This window comes from Manis pentadactyla, chromosome 12 (assembly GCF_030020395.1).
Source record: "Manis pentadactyla isolate mManPen7 chromosome 12, mManPen7.hap1, whole genome shotgun sequence".
NCBI lineage: Eukaryota > Metazoa > Chordata > Mammalia > Pholidota > Manidae > Manis > Manis pentadactyla.
In genome coordinates, this window is record NC_080030.1 from 37,302,684 (window position 1) to 37,326,363 (window position 23,680).

Below are 23,680 nucleotides of genomic sequence, written 5' to 3' on the forward strand. Positions count from 1 at the left end.
ATCAAGCCTACATTAAGATCACATAATTAAAAACAACAGATTTAAAAAACACAGAAAAAGCAGGTAGAGATTGCTTCTTTCAAGGTAATGTTCAAAGAGAGTGGGGCTTTGTGGAATACGGTGTGCATGTTGGCTGGCTCTGGGCCCCTTTGTCTTATTCTTTATTGGAAATAACTAACCACTGTGTTAACTATGAAATCACTGACTTTAGGACAAAAAGGAAGCAGACTTTACTCCAATGTTATGGCTAGCAAGTGAGTGCTCTCCCACACACGACAGTGTCCTTGCCTTCTGACTGCAGACCCCAATCCCTCAGGCTCTCTACTTTGACAATCCAAAGTCCAGTTGTGCTGACACTGGCCTGTAAGCAAGGAGGTGGGCACGGCTGGTGAAGGACAGTCTGGCAACATCTCTTACATTTCTAGTAAGTCCAAGTCAGGTGCCTCTGGTTCCATGGTGGAAAATATCATAACTCCCACCAGCTCATCTTTCTCAGCCTTCCTCTTCCCAGTTTTCCATTCCTGCAAATAGGAACATTATATTACAGTGGAGAACAGAGTCAAACTGGTCTTTTGCAATCGCTAATCGAACTGGCTCACTGACCACCTTTACCTTTCTAACTTTGAAGGAGTGGCTTGCACACAATCTCCCTTGCACCACTGGCTGAGCCCCTGTGTGTCTCAGCTGCACTCTCAGTACCTGAACAGGCCCTGCACAGAATGGCCCTGTGCACCCAGGCTGGGCAGGGAGAGGCGATCCCATCACTTTTCCTTCCCACAAATACCAACCTAACACACCCTATGGATTCTGACAAAGTGCTTCAGAGGTTTAGGTTAACTGTTTCTAAAGAGGATTAGAGTTGGTCTACAATACAAGATCAGAACCAGTATTATGAACTATTTTTAAAAAAACATTACTGCAAGCTACAAATACACATAGAAAAGCACCCAAACCAAAAATACACAGTGCAATGAATTCTCACAGTCAATTTCTGTGTAACTACCACCAAGGCTAAGAAAGAGAAAAGAGCTAGCATTCCAGAAGCCCCTCGTGTCCCATCCCAATTGCTACCCCTTCCCTCCCCGACAAAGGTACCCATCATCCTATTTTATGGTTATTTCCTCACTTTTCTTCGGAGTTTTATCAACTAAGCATGAGTCCCTAAACTAAGGGTTTGCTGGTTTTCTGAACTAGCAAAGAACCCCATACTATATATACTTTTGTGCCTGGCGTTTGTTTAACTTATGCTTAAGAGCTACATTCATGCTGTAACAGAACTGATTTAGAGACTTCACCCACAGAACTGAGTTCTACCCTGTATAGCTGTAAGACCTACTGTGACTGAACATGATATCTCACCGAAAAGCTAACGCTTCTAGAGCATCCTGCAAGTCTAGATGTATGATTTATTCACACACACACACACACACACACACACACACACACACACACACACACACACACATATGCTGAAGTATCCCAGTGTTCTCTAATTCCCGACCTGGTTACATGCAACACATTCAAATGAGCCTGTCTATCCTAGAAATAAACAGTAACTAAAAATAAGGCCCAAATAGTATATGTTAAGTGCGTGTAATGTCTAGAAACACACAGAGGCCTAATATTTATACCTGTTATTGTAAATGTGATCACTTTAACAAGGGAAAAGTACTACAAAGAAGTTTAGCAAACAAATCTCTGAAAGTTCCAGCAAGGTGTGCAATATTCTATTATTTGATTAAACACAAAAATAATTTCAAGTAATAAAATAAAAATAATTTTTTCCAGGATATTTCATATCTGCTGTTGGCATCTGAGTTGACTTACACATTTATCCTTTAGACTCTTTTCTAAGGTGAGAGAAAAATATCTTTAGAGAATAAAAAGATACAACAGAGTACAGTAAAGGCTTATTGAGAGAAAACTATTCCCAAAGCAGACAATGAGATGTTAAGCAGCCAATACCCCTGGGGGTAGTAAGGGCGAGAGAGTGAGAGCGCCAGAGAGAGAGATACCAACATTGACTTTGGACTCACAACTACAATTCTGGAAAAAAAACTTGACTTTGAGAAGGATGGTTTAATACTGAATTTACTTTTCCTTTCACAACATTAAAATACTGTAAGGTCAAAACGGATATTGGAAATCATTCACTCTATTACCCTCACTGCATGCTGATAATACCCTTGCAGAGTTTGGGGGTCTATCCTATTTTTAAAAGCATCTAGGAAAAAGCACCTCACGCTCTCATATCCTCACCTCCTGTGCACTCTGGACCAGTCTGCTCCCAGTGTATAGGAAGCCATTCTGGCAAATGGCTCTTTCACAAAGCAGAACTAATTTCCTATGGTTGGGGTTTAGGTTTCTGTCCCCTCATTATCTTTGAAGGAAATGAGAAATAACTAGCTAATTGTAATTTTAACTCTTCAGCCATAAAATCGGTGTGAACGTGACAATTCTCTATATCCTCTAAGACTATCATAATAAAATGTCCCACCTTTTCATCTCGGAAATTTAGAAACTGCTGGAAAACCTCACTTTCTGAGATTACTGGGTGACGACACATCCTGGTCATCCACGCCTGAAGTCTCTCCATGCGCATTTTGATAAATTCTTCTTCAAAGCGACCTGTCAGAGACACATGCAGAATGATGTACAACTTTGTCTAAAGTGAATTATTGTTACTACAACTGAAAAGCTGTTTATATAGCTACTGGCTACTTAGTAGAAAGTTATTTAGTGAAAGATAAATGATAGTAATTGTTCACTAACCTAAAAAGCAACATAGTGAATGCTCAGAGACCAATACCAAAAATACAACAGATTTTTTAGTTCATATGAATGAAATCCCAATTTAAAAATTAACAAAACTTTTAATTGTAACAAGAATAATCACACCCACAAAGTGCTACTTTCTTCAAGGATCCCTAAGTACTCAACAAATTTAAAAGCAAATCTTAGTATTTAGGAGAAGTAACTCATCAGGATTGTAGCTTTTTCTCCTCCATTCTTAAATTACTTAAACTGAAAATGGAAAAAGCAGTTTCTCCATAAATGTATTTATGAAAGAAAGCTGCTATCCTAGAACCTATGACCATCCTAAAACAGCTTAAATGAGTGACATTTCTGTTTTAAAAGCTGAAAATCAGCCTAACAAGCCTGATATACCAAACATCAAATGAACACAGAACTTTTATAAGCCTACCAAACAAAATTACTAATAGTTAAAAGGGTTCTGGAGATGGAAATTCCAGTTAAGTCAAGTAAGGCACTCAGATATTCCCATTCCCCAAAAAGCAACTCTAAAGCTGGCCAGAACCCACCTAAAAACTAAGTGCTTTGGAAATCAACCAAAGGCAAACAGCCATCTAGGAAGTGTTTATGTTTGCAAACTTGCTGACCTTCAGGTAAAAACAGTGGAACACTGTGGGATTCTGGCCTGGACTGCTCCTGTCTCCCCCTGCTGTCTCTGCACCTCCCACCTCTGTGTGGTTGACACAGAGGTTCTGCCAGGGCTGAGCAGCCTATGAAGACTGGTGGCTGCAGGTTCCCTGGTGAGGTAGAGGCTTATCTGATCTGGAGTGGTAGGAGATGCCCATGCTCAATGGTGGTGGTGGCAATCCCAGGGAAGGCCAACGACTCCACTAGCCAAGGCTACATGGTCAAGCAAAGCATATTCCAAGCTGAGGCTGTATGCAGAAATGGTGCAGACTGGATGGGGTCCAAGCCAGCCATACTCAACTCTGAAGCTGCATACATGTGTGAAGGAGATACAAAAGGGCCCATGAGAAAGTAAATGCCAGTGTGGCTAACTTGGAAATGACCCGAGCTTTGATGTGCTTCCCTACCCACACAAAGATCCATCGGCAGAGGACACAAGCCTTACTGGCTTGAGGGAGGCTCACTACCAACCTACACAAACACAGGGTAAACCCTACAAAGGCAAAGTTAAAAGGAAAAGACATAAATAACTGAGGTGCAGGAGACACAGATTTCAGAGACTTAGCCTAGGCAAGTTATTTATCAAACAGAGTAAAAACAAAAATGACCTTCAGAGAGGAAAAATCAGAATCCAGAGTTGCTAAGATATATTCCCTAAAACATCCAGTTTTCAACAAAAAAATTAAGATGTATGCAAAGAAACAGCAAGATGTGACCCACACTGAGAAAGAAAGCAGTCCACAGAAACGGTCTAGGTGTCTGCAGATGCTGAATTCAGGAGACAAAAACAAGCCAGCAGGCAAAGCGGCTTTATAATATGTTCAAAGAACGAAAGGAAGCTATGTTTAAAAAACTAAAGAAAAATATAAGTAATCAACAGAGATTTTCAAGGAGACAGAAATTATAAAAAAGATATCTAATGGAAATATTTGGAGTTGAAAATACAGTAACTGAAATTAAAAATTCACCATCAGGGTTCAACAGCAGATTCCGGACAGAGAAGAAGGAATCTGTGCTGCTGAAGCTGGACCAACAGAAGCTCTTTAAGCTGAAGAAGAGGGGAAAACAAGTAAATGAGCAGAGCTTCAGAACACACTGAGCACACCAAAATACCTGGAAAAGGAGTACTCAAATGAGAAGGGAGAAGAAAAATTATTTGAAGAAATAATAGGGGAAAGTTTTCCTAATTTGATGGAAAACTTTAACCACACTCCCCAGAAGCTCAGCAACAACCAGTAGGATAACTATGTGGGGCAGAGACCCACACAGAGACACAGAAGAACCAGACCGCTTGAAAGCAGCAAGTGAGAAACGATACATCACGTGCAGTGGGGTGCACACGTATGTGCGTTTGTGGGTGATCCACAGAAATTTGTCATCTGATACAAGGGAGGTTGGAAGGCAATGGAAAGGCATTCATCAGGCTGACAGGAAAACTATCAGCCATCAGTTCTACAACTAGTAAATCTATCCTTCAAAGCAAAGGCGAAATAAAGACATTCCCAGATAAAGATGAGAGAACTAATTGATAGCAGTCCTGCATTATAAGAGACATTCAGTATTCCTTCAGGATAAGAGGACATTAACTCAGGCTAAAAGGGAATTATCCAAAACCATAAGGAGAAATGAAGAGCACCAGAACTATGTGGGTTAAAATAAAAGACTCTCTAGATACATTTTTTTCTAATTTCTTCTCTTCTTTAAAGGACATAGATTGTAGAAAGCAAAAATTATCACACTAGTTTTAGATTTATAACAAACAGATATAACATATATAATAATAGGAGCATAAAAAGAGAGGGAAAAGTTTCTATTAATTTTACTGGATTTATGTTATTATTAATCTGAAGGGCATTGTGACATTACAAAAAGATGGATATTGTATCCACTGACGCAACCACCAAGAAAAGAACTTTTAAAATTTGGCTTTAAAAATGAGAAGAACTAAAATGGCACACTAGAAAACATTTAACACAGAAAACAGTCAGGAAAGGAGGAATAGAGGAACAAACAGAGAACACACAGAAAACAATACCAAAATGGCAACTATAAATCTAACTGGGTCAACAAATATAGTAAATATGATTGATCTAAAAACATCAATCAAAATCCAACGATGTTGCCAATAAGCAATACACCTTAGATTCAAAAACACCAATGACCAAAAGTAAAAGGACTAGAAATGATATGCCATACAAATGGTAACCATAAAAGAGCCGGAGTAGCTATATTACTACCAGACAAAATAGACTTTGAAACAAGAAACCTTATTAGACAAGGGGGTACATTTCTTATCAGTAAAAGGGTCATTAGATCAGGAAGATATAACAATTTATAAACTATACCTAACAAGAGAGCATCAAAATACAGGAAGCAAAAAGTGATAGCACTGAGAGGTGAAACGGTCCAGCACTAGCGCTAGATCCCAAGGACCCCATTCTTAGTGATTCACAGAACTAGAAAGAAAACTGACAAGGACGGAGAAACCCGAACAACACTAACAGCCAGCTCACCCTAAATGACACCATACAGAGGATGCAGTAGAATCCATATTCTTTCAAGCACACATAGACCACTCTCTAGGACAGCCCCTACATGCAAGGCCCTAAAACAAGTCTTAATACATTTAAAAGGATTAAAATCATACAAAGCATGTTTGCTTTTTTATGCATCTGACTAAAACTGGAGATCAAACAACAAAAAAATGAGAGAGATGTCCAAATATTTTAAAATTAAACATATTTCTAAATAATCCATAGGTCAAACAATTTATAAGAGAAATTAAAAGAATATTTTGAACTGAATGGACATGAAAAAACAAAGTAGCAAAATTTATAAGGAATAGCTAAAGAAGTATTTAGAAGAAATTTTGTAGCATTTAAAGCTTGTAATAGAAAGGAAAGATCTTAAAGCAAAATTAAGTTTCCATGTTAAACTAGAAAAAGAGCAAATTAAATCCAAAGTGAGAAAATGGCAAGAAATAATACAAAGGTGGAAAATAGGAAGAAATAGAAAAGAGGAAAACAAGAGAAAATTAATAAAACCAAGTAAATACAGAGGAGACACAAATTATCAAAATCAGGAATGAAAGAGTGGGTATTACCATATATATCAGGAGTATAAAGGAATGGTATGAATGGCTATAAATCCACACCCATCAGCTTAGATGAAACAGATCAATTCCTAGAAAGTCCCAAACTACCAAAGCTCATGGAGAGCTAGAAAAGCCTGCATCTATTTAGGAAATTCATCCTCCCCACCAAGAAACCTGCAGGTTCAGATGATTTCAGTGGTGAATTCCATCCAACATTTATGGAAGAAATAATGTCAATTCTCCACAATCTCTTAGAATATAGAAAAGGAGGGAATACTTCTGAACTCAGTTTATGAAGCCAGCATTGCCCTGACACCAAAATCAGATAAAGATATTACAAGGTAAGTACAGACCAGCAACCACGGTGAACAGACACAAAAATTCTTAGCTGAGTATTAGCAAACTGAGTCCAGTAATACACAAAAAGAATAATACATCATGATCAAGTGAGGTTTACCGCAGGAAGGCAAGGCTGGTTCACCATATTAAGAAAACCTGTATGATCACCTTGATAGAAGCATAAAAAAATTTGACAAAATTCAGCATACATTCATGAAGAAAACTTTCAGCAAACTAGGAATAAAAGGGAAGTTTCCTAACTTGATAAAAGGGCACCTGCAGCTAATACCATATTTAATGGTGAAAGACAATGCTTTCAGCCTAAGATTGAAAACAGAGCACAAATGTCTGCTCTCACCATTCTGTTCGACATCTTACTGGAGGAGACAGTCAATAAGGCAAACACAGAAATGGATGGCACACAGACAGGAAAGAATGAAATAAAAGTGTCTTTATTTCAAGATGAAATGGTTGTCTACATTAAAAAAATTCCCAAAGAATCCACAAAAGAGCCCCTGAAATTAGTGAGTTTAGCAAGGTCACAGATAAAAGGCAAGACACCCACAAAAAAATCAATTATATCTTTAGATGTAACAAACTGGAAAAGAAAAATTAAAAAACAATAGTACCATTTACAATTGAACCTACCCCATGAAATTCTTACATATAAATCTAACAAAATATGTACAGAATCTGTATGCTGAAAACTACAAAACACTAATAAAAATCAAATAGGATATATCTATGTTCTTGGATTGGAAGACTACATAGTAAGATTTCAATTCTCCCAAAATTGACTTAGAGAATCCATGCAATTCCATTAAAAATCCCATGATGATTATAGATACCTACAAACTGACTCAAATTACATGGGAAGGCAAAAGAAGAATATCCAAAAACAATTTTGAAAAAGAACCAGGTTGGAGGATTTATGTTACTTGGTTTAAAGACTCACCATAAAGCTACACTAATGAACACAATGTGGTATTGGCAAAAAGATGGGACACATAAATCAACAGAACTCAACAGAGTTCAGGGAAAAAATGCACACAAATATGTTAAATTGTTTCTTTGGGAAAGGTGGAAAGGAAATTCAACAGAGTAAGCATACTCTTTTCAAGAGACAATGTTATAACCACTAAATATCCAAATGTGTAAGATAAACCTCTACTTTACCATATCTTATATCTTACACAAATGTTAACTCAGAATGCATTGTAGACCTAAATGTAAAATTAAAACTACAAAACTTTTAGAAGAAAATATCAGTATGAACTTAGGTTAGGCAATGAGGTCTTAGTCATGATACTTAAAGCACAATCCATAAAAGTAACAATTGATATACTGAGCTTCATTAAAATGAAAAGTTTTGCTATGCAAAAGGCACTGTATAAAAACTAACTGTAAATCAACGATTAATGCATGCTTTAAATATCCTTAATTTTTATCATTTAAAGGTTGTCAGATGATCAGCTATGGAAATACATTTTTCTGATAATATTCCTTTCTCTTAAAAAAAAAAAACAGTTCCTGTGTGGTGATCTCCAATAAGTTCTTCACAATGGTATAAAGGGCATATCAAAGTGTGGTCAAAGTGTTTGTTTGTGTTTATACAGAGGATCAAAGCCTAATTTGGCTACCCAGAAAAAGAATTAAGATACGATATGAAGAAGAACTTCCAACATCAACATTCTCTGGAAGAGTCATTCCAGAAGATGATCATCAAAAAACTTCAACAAAGATCCTGGCGCTGTTGCAGTTGTAGCTGCATTCATCCCACTGGTTCCTGGACTTGCCATTGGAATGAAGAAGATATCTAAGCTGGCCTGTGCATACAGTATAATAACAAATTTGACTGGATCTATACTGTTGGAACTCAACCAAGAATTAGGAGAAGTGCAAGTTGCAGTGCTCCAAAATCTTGAGACTACAGACTATCTACTGTTAAAAGAACATATGGGATGTGAACAGTTCCCAGGAATGTGTTGTTTTAATTTGTCTGATTTTTCTCAAACTATTCAAATTCAGTTAGACAATATCCATCATATCATAGATAAGTTTTCACAAATGCTTAGGGTGCCTAACTGGTTTTCTTGGTTTCACTGGAGATGGCTGGTAATTGTAGGTCTGCTTTTGTTATGTAACTGTATTCCTATTATGCTAATGTGTGTGTGCAATTTAATTAGTAGTTTAAAACCTATACATGCTTAAGTTACTCTACAAGAAGATATGTCAAAGAAATAACTAATCTTCCCATGTTTTCTTCCGTCTGCTACTTCTATAGCTTTTCTTCTTCCTTCCTAATTACAACCCTTAAATAGAATTCGTGCCTCATATTGAATTTACCGAGTATCATAATTCTTCCAAGTGGTAAAGATACCTCAAGACAAATGCTGGGCATAGAAGCCACAGGGCATAAATATGCAAAGAAGTAAAAAGCTAACCTTTTCAAAAATGAGGCTTCTCTCTCACTTACCAACTTTACATTTCCCTGTGTGGCCCCGGAAGATGACTGGTTAGCCAGAGACGGGTAAGATTCCTCAAGGGAGGAACAACCTAAGACAGGCACAGTTGCAGGGGGGCCATCAGGTGAGAAATTGGGGACCAACAGAGGGGAGGCTTAGAACCTCACCCCCCGTTTTGAGAGAAATCTTCTGCATCCGTGGATGTTTTGTTGCCCTTGTCTAGCTTGGATTAATACTTAGTCTAGAGGTACACACCTGATCATCTACATTTCCCCTCTTACAGCACTAAACTATGTTTTCTACCTTTATCTTGCATCTACCTACCACTTCAGCATTTTATTAATAATAATAATAATAATAATAATAATAATAATAATAATAAGGGAGAAATGTGGGATTCACATATAAATCAAGTATAAAAATCAAACGAATATTCACATTTGACCTGATTGTTTATAATTCATAATGCGTGATCAAAACCGAAAGTTTCTGTGATGACTGCCCTTGCACTGTTCACCATGTAAGAACTTATTCACTATGTAAGAATTTGTTCACCATGTAAGAACTTGTTCGTTATGCTTCAGAAGATTGGAGACTGTTGAGAATTAGGCTTGGGGTTGATTAATGATTGTGCATTGAGTCCCCTATACAGAATTCTATTGTTAACAACCATTTTATCAATAAATATGAGAGATGCCCTCTGAAAAAAAAAAACAAAAAACCCTAGTGTATTAAATGTCCTATGAACCATTGATTCATACAACATGACTGTGCTGAATACAAAAAAAAAAAAAAAAAAAAAAGGCACTGTATGAGAAAAACAAGCTGCAACTGGGACAAACTATTTGCAAATCACATTATTTGACAAGGAGTATTTCCAGAATACATAAAGATTTCTCAAAATTCAACAATAAGAAAACAACCTAATAAAAATGGGCAAATGGTTTGAACACACACTTTGCCAAACAAAATATATAGACAGGAAATAAGCATATGAAAAGATGCTCAACAACACTAGTCATTAGGAAAATGCAAATTAAAACCATGATGAGATACTACTACACACCTATCAGACTTTTTATAACAAAGAAAAATGGACACCACCGAAAGTTCCAGTGAGGATGTGGAGCCTGACACTTTTATCCACTGCTGGTGGGGACTCCAAAAGGTTCACTTAGGAAAACAATCTGGCAATTTCTTAAAACATTAACCATACACCTACACCTTCAATTGACCCAGTTATTCCATTACTAACTACCCAAGGGAAATGAAAATTTATGTTCATACAAAAACTTGTATGTAAATGTTTATAGCAGCTTTATTTATGAATGTCAAAAACCAGAAACCCAAATGTCTTTCAATGAATGAATGGATAGGAAAACAAACTTTGGTATATCCATCCAGTACAGTGAAATACTCTTTGGCAGTAAAAAGAAATTGTTGATACACACAACAGATGAGTGAATCTCAAATGCATGATGCTAAGTGAAAGAAGTCAGACAAAACACTATACACTATATGCTTCCATTTATACTGATATCCTAACAAGGCAAAATTATACAAAGAGCAGATGAGCCCTACCATGAGTTAGGACCAGGAAGAGAGGTTGAATACAAAAGGGCAGCACGAGGAATATTTGGGGTGTGATGAATTTTCTGTATCTTGGATGTACTGGTGGTTACAAGATTGCCACAGAGTTGTCAACATTCTTAGAACTGTACACCAAAAGCAGTGAATTTACTATATACAGGCATACCTCATTTTATTGCACTTCAATTTATTGTGCTTCACAGATGTTGTATTTTTTACAAACTGAAGGTCTGTGTCAACATTGAGTCCTGCAAGTCTAACAGCACCATTTCTCAGACAGCATTTGATTACTTTTGTATCTCTGTGTCACATAATTCAACCTTTTTCATTATTACTTGCTGTGGTGGACTGTGATCAGTGATCTTTCATGGTACTATTATAATTGTTTTGGGGCACCCCAAACCATGTCCATATAAGACAGCACACTTAATCAATAAATGTGTGTGTTCTGACTGCTCCACCAACTGGTTGTTCCCGTGCCTCCTTCTCCTGGGGCCTCCATATTCTCTGAGTCATAGCAATACTGAAATCAAGCCAATTAACCTACATGACCTCTGAGTGGTCAAGTGAAAGTGTCACTCACCTTTCACTTTAAACCAAAAGCTAGAAATGATTAAGCTTAGTAAGAAAGGCATACTGAAAGCTGAGACAGGTCAAAAGCTAGGCCTCTTGTGCTAAACAGTTAGCCAAGTTGCATATGCAAAGGAAAAATTCTTGAAGGAAATTAAGTGTTATTCCAATGAAAACACAAATGATATGAAAGCAAAACAGCCTTATTGCTGATGTGGAGAAAGCTTTAGTGGTCTGGATAGAAGATCAAACCAGCCACATTCCCTTAAGCCAAGGCCCTAACACTTCAATTCTAAGAAGGCTGAGAGAGGTGAGGAAGCTGCAGAATGAAAGTCTGAAGCTAGCACAGGCTGTCTCTGCAACATCCAAGTGCAGGGGAAGCATCAAGTGCTGGTCCAGAAGCTGCAGCAAGTTATCCAGAAGATCCAGCTAAGATCATTATTGAAGGTGGCTATACTCAACAGCTCTGCAATGGAGATGAACAGCTTTCTACTGCAAGATGACGCCACCTAGGACTTTTTTTCATAGCTAGAGAGAAGTCAATGTACATCCTGGAAGCTACAAGGGACCGGCTGCTTCTCTTGCTGGGGGCTAATGTAGCTAGTGACGTTAAAATGAAGCCAATGCTCACTGACCACTCTGTAAATCCTAGGGCCCTTAAGAATTATGCTAAATCTATTCTGCCTGTGTTCTATAAATTGAACGAAGTCTGGATGACAGCACAACTGTTTACAACACAGGTTGACTGAATATTTTAAGCCCACTATGGAGATGTACTGCTAAAAAAAAAAATTCCTTTTAAAATATTACAGGTCACCAACAGTGCACCTGGGTCTGGTCACCCAAGAGCTCTGATGGAGATGGACAATGAGATTTTTGTTGTTCCCGCACCTGATAACACAACATCCATTCTACAGTGTATGGATCAAGGAGTCAGTTCAACTTCCAAGTCTTATTTAGAAATACATTTCTTAAGACTATAGCTGCCATAGATAGTTGACTCATCTGATGGATCTGGGCAAAGTAAATTGAAAACCTGGAAAGGATTCACCATCTAGATGCCATTAAGAACATTTGTGATTCACAGAAAGGGGTAGAAATAGCAACATCAACAGGAGTTTGGAAGAAGTGGATTCTAGCCCTCACGGGTGACTTTGAGGAGTTCAAGATTTCAATGGAGTAAGTAGCTGCTGATGTGGTAGAAATAGCAAGAGAACTAGAATCAGAAGTGGAGCCTGAGGATAAGACTGAATTGCTGCAATCTCATGATAAAACTAGAATGGACAAGGGGCTGCTTCTTACAGATGAGCAAAGAAAGTGGTTTCTTGTGATGGAATCTACTCCTAGTGAAGATGCTGTATGATAACAAAGGATTTAGAATACTACATAAACTTTGTTTATAAAGCAGAGGCAGGGTTTGAAGATTGACTGCAATTTTGAAAGAAGTTCTATTATAGGTAAAATGCTATCAAACAGCATCACATGCTATGGGGAAAACATCTGTGAGAAGAGTCAATCAATGAAGCAAACTTGGTTATTCTGAGGAATTGCCAACCTTCAGCAACCACCACCCCATCATTCAGCAGCCATCAGCATGGAGGGAAGACCCTCCACCTGCAAAAAAGATTACCACTCCCTAAAAGCTCAGATGACGGTTAGCATTTCTTTATCAACAGCTTTTAATTAAGGCATGTACATTGTTTGTTTAGACATAATGCTATTGCACACAGCAGACTACAATACAGTGTGAATATTTCTTCTGTATGCACTGGGAAACAAAAAAATGCATTTGATTTGCTTTTCTGTGATATTTGCTTTACTACAAGGGTCTGGAACCAAATGCACAGTATCTCTGAGGTATGCCTATGTTAGTTTAAAAATAAATATTAAAGAAATGCAACCTGGAGTTTCCTTTGGAAAATAAGAGTACAAATAAGCACACGTTTCTTTTAATAAGAATATTATGGACACATATATCAAAAACTCATTACCTAAAAAGTGGCTCTTGAATAGCATGATGGGTCTAGACATCTCCTGTATGTGGAAACACTTGAAATTTTGCACTTACGAGGGGTAGATATTAGCTACATATGACTCTTGAACAACATGGGTTTGAACTCTATGGGTCTGCTTATATGCAGATTTTTTTCAGTCAATATTAAGACTTTTTGGAGATTTGCAACAACTTGAACAAACATTTTCTTTTCTCTAGCTGACTTCATTGTAAGAATATGGCATATTAAATAACATGTGAAATATGTGTTAATCAAGGGTTTACGTTACCAGTAAGGCCTCTGGTCAACAGTAGGCTATTAGTAGGTAAAGTTTTGGGGAGTCAAAAGTTATGTGCAGATTTTCAACTGTGCCCCACCGGTGATGTTCAAGGACCAGTGTACAACATAAGCTTAACCTATGCAGAAGCAAAGTCTCATTCCTTGGAAAGAACATGTCCCACTTCCTGGACAGAAAAGACCTAGGAAGTCAGCCTGAACCTGGGTTATACTTTAGGAAAAGTGAGTTACACCAAGAATTTATAATGTTGGTTGAAATTAATTAACTAGTTGATTAATGATTCTTATTCCTTCTGAAGATTTTTCTGACATAGCTGGTTTATTTCCAAACTGCGACTTCAGGTGTTATTTTGGGCTTGCCAAGCTTTTCATACCAGGTTCCAGAGAGCTGGAAAAACGGGATAGGGGTCAGGGGAGGACTCCATTTCCCCATTTTCAATGAAAGTTACTTAGGTTTTCACTAAGTTTTTGAGTATACCAGTTTGAAACTCAGGGATAAAACTGGATTCATTCAATATTATTTCACAAATAACAAAATCTATAAACAAATAAGAAAATGTTAGCTGTTTAAGTTTTTCAGGGATTAAGTCCACAGAAATGTCATGACATCATCCACTTGGCATCCCTTTTGCTTTTTTCCAGGATTTGAGGAGAGGAGCTGATATAATATTGATCTTGTGGGTGTCACATGCAGGAGGCAAACAGGACAAGGGGGAAATAAAGTGGCTTCTGTGCCTTTCAGTTTCCTCGGCACATGTCCCAGTCAGTGAATCAGAGCCTGGCTTTCTTCACACTGAGGGAGTATTGCTTTCTTGCTTTTTTCTATGGCATCGCTCTGGCTTCAGGCCTGAACTTTTTTTAAAAAACAAACCTTAGTATGGGAGAACCATGACTCTATGATGCTGTAAAATGGCACCAAGTTACCTGATTTAGAATAAACAATGTATTAAAACCTAAAAGACAGGAGAAATCTCCACAACACTAAGACAGTTCACTAATGCGTTTATCTAAGTTTTGTGGAGCAAATATGGTGCTAATCAAGTTGATAAACGAAAATAAAAAATGCAGGAAACAAAACTGAAATTTGAAAATAGAGAGAAAGGCAGAACTCAAGTTTTCATGGAAAAAGCTAAATTTTTACAAAGAAAGCTGCAATTTAAAATGGTAAGGATGACAAAAAGGAGGGATAGTGAGCATGTGAACTGGGCACTGAATGGGGTAAGCAGCCTTTGGGGGAAGGGCACAGCAGTTTGTGCCAACTTGGCCACCCTGACACAGCTGCCACTCAACTGGTCCCGCTCGGACGGGCTGCGCAGGAGTCAGCCCACAGCGGGCCGGGATGTGTTCATCTACCCGGCGATGCAGCCCCATCTTTCCATTCTGTTATGACAGTTAAGAAAGAAAAGCTTTCAAGAAAAAAAGTAAAAATCAAAACAACTTCTTTAAAAATAGAAGTTTCCATCTCCTCAAAAAATTTCAGAGAAACATAAGCATAAAACAATGCACAAGTAAAGTTTTAAGGAAAAAACTCTTATCCTAAGGTTACTAATTCTAGCTAAAGATTCATTGACCTACATCTCATAACACAGCATACTTTGGAATCATATTCAAAGCCTAATTTTTAGCAAAGGTGAGCAGAGCCAGTCTGATATCCCTGAGTTGAGGAAGCACATGTGGCACCTGGACCACAACAACAGTGCTCACTGCTACGCTGGACACGTCTCAAGCTGGCTTTGCCATCTGGCTCATTAGGATTCTCAGTACTACTCTCAACCCTTGCTGAGTGGGACTAAACCCTGGTCTCCCTGACCTCTGGCTCAAGGACCCTTCCATCCCGGACTGCACGTTGCTTCTCACTGGGTACAGGTTAGCTTTCTGAAGTCCCTTTCACTTCCAGAAGTTTTTCTAGCTCTGACCTTTCAGCCTTACTCTCAACTTTCATCTTTTTCTTTCCATACTTGCTGGTTTATCTGAAATTTTTCTAGCAACATACTAAAATTCTTCTCATCTCTAGTAAAGCTCAGCTTCTCCAAAAACTTTTATTCCAAGACAACAGAGTTCTAAGTACTAATATCCCAGGTTCTACATTAGGTTGGAGATTTTTTAAAAAATCAACTGACAGTACTCAAAACAAACAAATATTCTGCATATTTCCAAGGGGTCTGGCAGCACTGTGGGCCATTCACCAGAAGAGTTTTTGGGCAGTGAGAAAACATGACACTTTAAATAAGAAAAGGGACAGAGTGATAATAATAAATAAAACCTTAGTATCAATAGTCACCAAAGTAACTGAGTAGAAAACCTGACTACCTCCTACATTAATGCTGCAATGTTCTGGGGCTTCTATAGCTGGTGTTTATACACTTCTCACAAAAATGACACAGTTGGAATGCACAACGTGTTTACATCATTGGAGTCATATATTTTTTCCACTTTAGGCTATTTGGGTCATTTCTATTTTCTCACGTGTTTTTTTTCACACTTTAAAAATTCACATATTCTTTTATAGGAAAGGTTGTAGCAATAAAGTCACTTTGCTAGAATATAATATATGTGTAGTAAGAACTCTGATAGAAAATTTTATGAAACATTCTTACTGGATGTTTAGTTAACTTCCAAATATACGTACAATGTATACAGCTGTCTTTAGCCACCGTTTCTAAACTCCTACATTTTTCTCCTCTAGAGGATGGAAAACATTATTATTGGGTTACATTAGGATGCCCTATCTGGAGTCCCTTTACTTGTCACCCTGAGTTCAGTGTCACACACTCACCTGTGACTTGCTTATCTGGAAGAGAAGGAATTGGAATGGCTGACCCAAATTTAACCAGGAGCCGCTCATATAACCAGTCAAAGTGCTTATACCTGTGGTTTACAGATCGGTTAGTGTTCTACAAAATAAGGGAGAGAGAAGAAACAGTTACTAATGTCAACCACAGAAATGGAGAAAAGAGCAAATTGTAACCAGTAATGCAAGTATGAGTCCTGCTGAGATAACCTGGATACTTACAGTAGGCGTTAACTGATACTCAATGTAGCTCTTCAGACCGTACATTTTGGAGCCTTTCCTGGGATCTGCTACCACGCAGTCAAATGTAGAGGTAGGATAAACCCACATTGGGCCATAATCTCCAACCTACACAATATTCCAGGCAGAGTTAATTTTGTCACATGGAAAAATAGTAAATATAATCGATTTAAGTCCAAATGACTCTTAGGACTAAAGTGCTCTGGAGGGTCATTCTCGCTCTTTGAGAAGTTACACAAACACTCTCTCTTCCTGTTAAGGTGATATGTAAAGCACACACCTGCAGGGACTAACCCTTCTGGCTTCCCACGTGGGCACCTCGGGCCAGAAGCAGAGATGCCTGCTCCCTCTCCATAGGAACAGTTAGAGGGAACGCTATTTCTCACTCTCTAGTCAGCTGTCTTAGTTATATGTGATAAAAGGCTAATTAAAAAATTTCCAATCTATCACAGACTGAAAGTTTTATGAAGTATAAAATTACACACTTGGTATTTCAATCATGTCCAATTGCCATCAAACTTCCTCAACACTTACTCTTGTTATCTGATATCCAGTCCTAACTCTTTATAAGTGGAAGGAAGAAAAAGTGGGATGGGGTATAAAAGTTCAGAGGTTATCAGGTCAGGAAGACAACTGGGGCCCAGAGAATTTCACTAACCGAGTAAAGAGAAGATCTCTGGCTACAACCTGTTATGACTCCCCAAGAGGGAGCCTAGATTCAGAAAACTGTTAAAGCAGCAGAGAAAAACGTTTAAGAGGGGCAGGCCTCTGGGAGCTTCCCTCAGAGACTGTGACCAAGAGAAGCGACTGATCAACTAGTGCCCAATGTCCACAGGTCACATTTCATTAGCGGGTTGGGTTACTGTACCTTTGAACAAAGAACCAGGTCTCTGTTTTCTCTTGGTTTTCCTGAGCTGCGTTTTTCTCCAAAGCTGCAGGAAGGCCTGCCTACAGGGTATGTGGGCCCAGTTCTCAAAACCTGTGGGACAGCTCAAATGCTGGGGTCCTTTAGCACTAGTCCAACACTATCCTACTTGTGACAAAATCCCTTTGGAGAATCTGAGGGGCAGGGCCAGGAGCTCTTAATTCTGTGGAGTTTTAAATTAAATGAAAGAACAGTAATACATATTCCACATTTACAAAAAAAGTCTGAAGAAAATTTTTTTAAAATTACAATGATCTTCAACTTAACCATTCAGAAGATAGCCCAAATTTGCTTTGAGGGAGGAAGGATAAAGAAGGCTCTTGGTCACAGCCCTTCTCTCGGGAGGTTTCCAGGATTTCAAGTTTTCAAAGATGTAGTAACAAGTAATTTTTAAAAATTCAATATTGTTACAATTTTATCAAGTTTCCAAGGACTCAGAGACTATAGAGTAAGACAAGATTTCCTCATCCTTATTTGAGTCCATGGTGATTACACTCAAGCTCCACCTTTCCCTCTGCCCCTATCCTGTAGTTAGTTACGGGGTTAAGTCAATAGGCTCAGAAGGTCATTTCTCTTTTCCAGAACTTCATCTGGGAACATGCAGCTAGGGAATACGTAGAAAATCTATCAGCAATCAACATGTGGGTGAAACAGAACATGTGTTGTGTTATGTAATAATCAAGTTATTCTAAGACAGATACGTTAATGGTGTCATTAACTCCCAGCTTTTATTTGCTAGCTATAGTGACCTGACACCTGGTTTCCTGGAAGAAAGATTACTTATTTACCAACATAGTGGAAAAAGCATCTTATCCTGATAACATGCATGTACTTTTCCAGGGTAGAAACCTAAATATTTAAATTGAGTTTATTAGCTAAATATATAGGGCTGGTAGAAAAACACGTGAAAGATACTGTAAGACAGTTTAGAAGAAAAATTACTAAAAGAATTTTTCCTATGGGTGTTGTCAGTTCAATTACTAATAGTCTGAAAAGTAAAAATAAAGGCTCAACACTATGCTGACAGGCATTAATTTATGCTAATTAACTTTAATGCACTTAAAATACTAGCACATATTGTCAGTTATTCAGAATATTAAATGAGTTTAAAGATACTTTCCAAATGATTAATAACCCTCTTGGCTTTAAGGTTTTATAAAAGAGCTTAATTAGAAACAAAGCAAACAAAAAAAGAAACTTACAATGATAGGAATTTTCTCTTTGGGTTTTGCTAGTTGCTTGGCCAACAAATACTGCTCCATTCCAGGTTTTGCAAATCCAGGAAATCTAATCATGAGGAATAAATGATCTTGAGTTCCCTTATAAGAATTCTACAAATTTCATCCACATTTACTCAATACAACAGTTAACCTTACTCTGTCTTTCTGTACTAGAAGTAGGAAACTGTGGTAAATGAAACCCAATGCAATCAGATTGTTTGATGGCCAATTAGTCATTTAATTAAGTTTTATCTGGTAAGAGAGGTCTGACTCCTGAAGGTATGATATTTATGGGCCTTCTGTTTGCTTAACTGGATCTGAAACATTTTGTCACCCCATGAAGAGGGAAGGGCAGACCACAAAAATGTCCCCCGGCCACAGGCGGAGGAAGAACTGAGCACACCAACTTGAGCTGAACACAGGGGCAATGGTCACATGCTGGCATTTTTATATGGTGGTCCTCCTAGGGCCACAATTATCCCAAAGAAACTGCCACTGCTCATTAGTACTTGTGCATTTTCTTTTGGAACAGCCTTCAGTTTATGAGACATGGAAGAAAACCAGTCTCCTCAGAAAAGAAGAAACCCCAAAGGTAATAAATAAACTTGGCTCTTTCTAGAAATCAAATCTAATTCCAAAGTTAGGTTCTAAAATTGAAGAAAAACTGGAATTTGGGTCTTAGGATTTTAAAAAAATAAATAGGAAAAAACCCCACAAAAATCTTGGAAATCGAAATACCTAAGATAGGAAAAGAAATTGTATTTCTACAAAAAGCCAGCTACATGACGCCTAATTTCATTCACATAGTAAGTTAAATGCCAATGTGATGCCCTCAGGGGCCTATATCTTTTCCATCATTCTCATCTGACTTCCCTCCACTCTTTTCCGTAGACATTCTTTAAAACAGCTCGCACAAGACAGAGCAAAGAGGAGTCTAGGAGGTGGATGGCCTTTGGTTTGAATTCCAATTGTGATACTTAATAGCTGTGTGGCCTTTACAGCTTCAGTCTTCTTATGTGAAAAATGGGACCAATATAACCTGCCTTTTAAGGTGATAAGGGAATTAAATGAGAAGATTTATATGTAGAGCCTAGTAGGTACTCAAATTAAAATTATTTCTAATTATGCCATCATCTCTTACAAAATATTCCCTACAGCCTCAGGTGGAGTTTCCTCTGTACTTCTTCACATTCTGAGCATACTTTTGTAATACAATTTATCACGCTGCGTTGTCATTATTCATTTGCACATTTTACAGCAGATTGGAAGTCTCAAGAAAGTATTCTGATTTCAAGGACCTAGAGGAGTCATGGGAATATACTAAATGCTCAATGAATTAATGGGCCACCTGGAACACTTTTATTAAAGAACCTACACTTTTGCTACAAAACACTGACAGAAAAATTTGGGGATAACACATAGTGATAGTTCCTTGACTAGATTTTAATCTTCTGAGTTGCAGAGCTCACATTTCACACTTCTTTTGGTATTCTTATGGACCACAGCACAACTCTAGGGCCAACTATGCAATCATTTAATACTTACTGAATGGCAATGCAATTTATTAATTCCTTGAAGTATTATCAAGATGGATTCTTATAATGCTCAAGGATACTTAGATTTCTGATCTCTTTTTACATTGCATGACTGGAATACAGCTATCATATAAAATAGATTAACTGCTTAAAAGAGTTAATATTTTAAAGAATTTTTATAACTGGTATAAAGTGAGTCATTTATACATTAGTTGAATAAAAATACATTGGATTTAAATGGCTTCCAGCACCACAGAGAGACAGCCTCTCAGGTACAGGTGCAAATTAGGACGCTTCTGATTTGGTTTCAACCTAGCCTGCAATTTTAGAGCAGAGAGAATTCTTAAGTAAAGTCAACCCCTTCACTTTAGAGATGAGGAAACCGAGGTTCAGACAACTTCCCCAAGATTACACAGCAAAGGAGAAAGTGAGTGCAGAGCAGTGGAGGGCAAGGGAAAGTAGAGTCAGAAGCCCGAGCACGAGCCAGAATCTCACCTCCTGGCTAGGAGAATCTGGCCAGTTATTTGTGTCTCAGAGTCTTTGCTTTCTCATTTTCACAATGGGGCTGACAGATTCTAAAATGGATTTTAAATATACTTTGTACTTAGGTTTAAACAAGTGAGAGTAATGTACATCACTACAAACCTTAGTGAGAACTTCAGATTTGACTATAAGAAACAGGATACAGTCAATAGTGATGATGAATTTTATTATGCATGCAATTCAGCATGAAAATACCTACTGGAAGTAACCAGACAGAGAGGAAGGAAAAGCGTGGAGCTAAAAAGATAACTCATTTAATCAAAAATTAATTTAATGCTACTTAATATACTGAGAAGACACATTAAACTTATATATATGTAGATTATACATATGTTAGATACATGTTAGATATATGTTATATAAGTGTATATTATATATATATGGAGACCTAGACCTCCAGATCTTGGTATCTAGACATATGTCAAATATTAAGTTAATAATTTTTTCTAGTCATGGATTAACATTCCTTGGTATCAGCTTTGAATCATGGACTTGGAACATAGAAAAAAATATTAGTAATTTTAGAAAAACTTTCTTAAATATAACTGCTATAAGAAGAGTATCTGAAGATTCTTAAGGAGGTCTGTAAGTTGAATTTCCTTCAAACTACAATGGTGTAAACCACGCACTCATCTAACCCCCTATGCCAAGGAATCCTACAATGCTGAGGCCATATTCACCTTTCCCATATGCTTTCTTGTTAAGCAGAGTACCTACAAGTGCTGTTCAAATCTTATTTTTCAATCTAGAGAAATCTAAGTAAAAACCAAGTCTTAAACACATCAGGCATACTAGTTGAGAGCATGTGCTCAGGAGACTTGAGGGAGTGGATGGAATCCTGACTAGATCACTAACCACCTGTGTGATTTGGGCAGTCCCTCAACCTCTCTGGGCTTCAGTTTCTCCCATAGTAAAACAGAGATTAAGTTTTATCTAATACATACAAAGGGATAGGAGGGTCACAGGAGAAGGCATGCAATCTGCTTTGCAAAATGGCTGGCACATGGTGAGCAACTGACAAATAATAAAACATTTAAAAGTGAGTTACTATTAATAGTATTATCTTTAGCTTTCTGGTGACATCAGCAATAAAACCTTAATATGTCATGGAGTTGATAAAGGTAAGAGTAGTATCAGGTAGACCATTAAATAGAACAGATATTTTCACTTTAAAATTAAAAAAAAAAAAAAAGCTTCCAAGCTAAGACCCAAATAAAAATGACCAAACCATACCCAAAACTGTGTAGATCACTGAAAAGAGAAAACACCTCTTTGTATCTCACATCTACTTCCACACAAAGTTCACTTTCCCCAACGCCCTTCAAACCTACTTGTTAAGTGGCAGCTTCATGGACGAGGCACTGGCTCTGCTGTTGCCCCGCTGAGCACCTCCCGCGTCGGCTGACTCTGAATCCTTGAAGTAGGGAGAAGACGACTTGGGATCATCCCAGTCTTCATCCCAGTCGTCATCATCTCCGGTTGCTAGAGGTGGGCACAGAAGGTTGTCAGTAAAGAAAAACAAAATAAAAATGGAATGACTGAATTTTCTGATTATAGCCAACTAGGTTAGCCACCTGAAAAAAGGGGGAGAAGAAGGCTGCAGTGTCGGATTATAATGTAGATGTGAGGAGCACAGGCTCTGCAGTTGGACAGTTTGAAGGCATGAACTGTAGACTCTGCCTTTTAGTGGCAAAGACAAGTTAGAACCAGCTTAGAGTGCTGTCAGTCCCAGGACCTTCAGGTACACGCGGACCATAAAACTGCTCCGTGTACACAGGGAGGCCTTCCAGAGGCCTCTGCACTGACAAATCTAACTTTATAAACTTGCAAATAAGAGATTAAATGCCCTTTAAGTCCGGAAGATTGGGGAACATGAAAGAGATGCAGACCCTTGGACAGGAGCTGACTCACAGTAATAATAACGCAGCTGCAAGGAGGAGGTGGGGAGAGGTGAAGAGCAGGTAGGGAGGAGGAAGCACAGAGGGAAAATGAGGGACAAGGTAACTGACCAGCAGCCACAGCCTAATATTCCGACAGTGATCTCTGAGTCAGATAAGGTGCTGTCAGCTTTCCTCCCTTCCTTCCGTTCTGGGCCTTCTCTCCTATTCAGCAGGACCTCTGCTCTAAGACTGCCACCACGAGAAGCAGAGGGACAAATGCCAAAAGGAAAAAGAACAGAATAGAAAGTATTAGAAGGATCTGTGCCAGGTTCCCTGAGGCCACTGGCCATGCCAAGTTACCCTGGGAGTAAGGGCACAGTCCGGTGTCAGCGTTTCTACCTGGCCCCTGATGCCTGGTCCTGCCGATCACCCTGTACCTGTGCCTCTATGGTTCCTGTGTGAGAGTTCCTGGCCATTTAGCACATTCAACTCTTACCACAATGTGCTCATAAAGGGATTATAGGAAAATTATGGGCATATCTCATCTTTTTATTTCATTTCAGAACAGACATAAATACCCTTCCTTAATTTCTGAATTGTTTTCCCTTGTTTAAATTCCTCTTCTGCCTCAGTATTTCCATGAATAGCTGGGGAGTCAAACAGGTAGTTAAGGAAAAGATAAAATAGTTATGTTAGATCATAAACTGGCAGGTGATGCACTATATTTGATTCATAACACATTTTTTTTGGCCCAAG

At 38.1% G+C, this 23,680-nt stretch overlaps 1 protein-coding gene across 1 annotated transcript in view; it reads right to left on the reverse strand.

Annotated features, from left to right (window-relative positions):
- SNX9 (sorting nexin 9) overlaps nt 1-23,680 on the reverse strand; it is a 95,630-nt gene that overhangs the window by 21,337 nt on the left and 50,613 nt on the right. Inside the window, exons 6-11 of the mRNA XM_036886726.2 lie at nt 22,376-22,526; nt 18,949-19,033; nt 16,804-16,929; nt 16,567-16,684; nt 2,498-2,628; nt 418-521 (exon numbers count right to left, since the gene is read on the reverse strand). Coding sequence (XP_036742621.2) covers nt 418-521; nt 2,498-2,628; nt 16,567-16,684; nt 16,804-16,929; nt 18,949-19,033; nt 22,376-22,526 — 715 coding nt within the window. The remainder of the gene's footprint in view (nt 1-417; nt 522-2,497; nt 2,629-16,566; nt 16,685-16,803; nt 16,930-18,948; nt 19,034-22,375; nt 22,527-23,680) is intronic.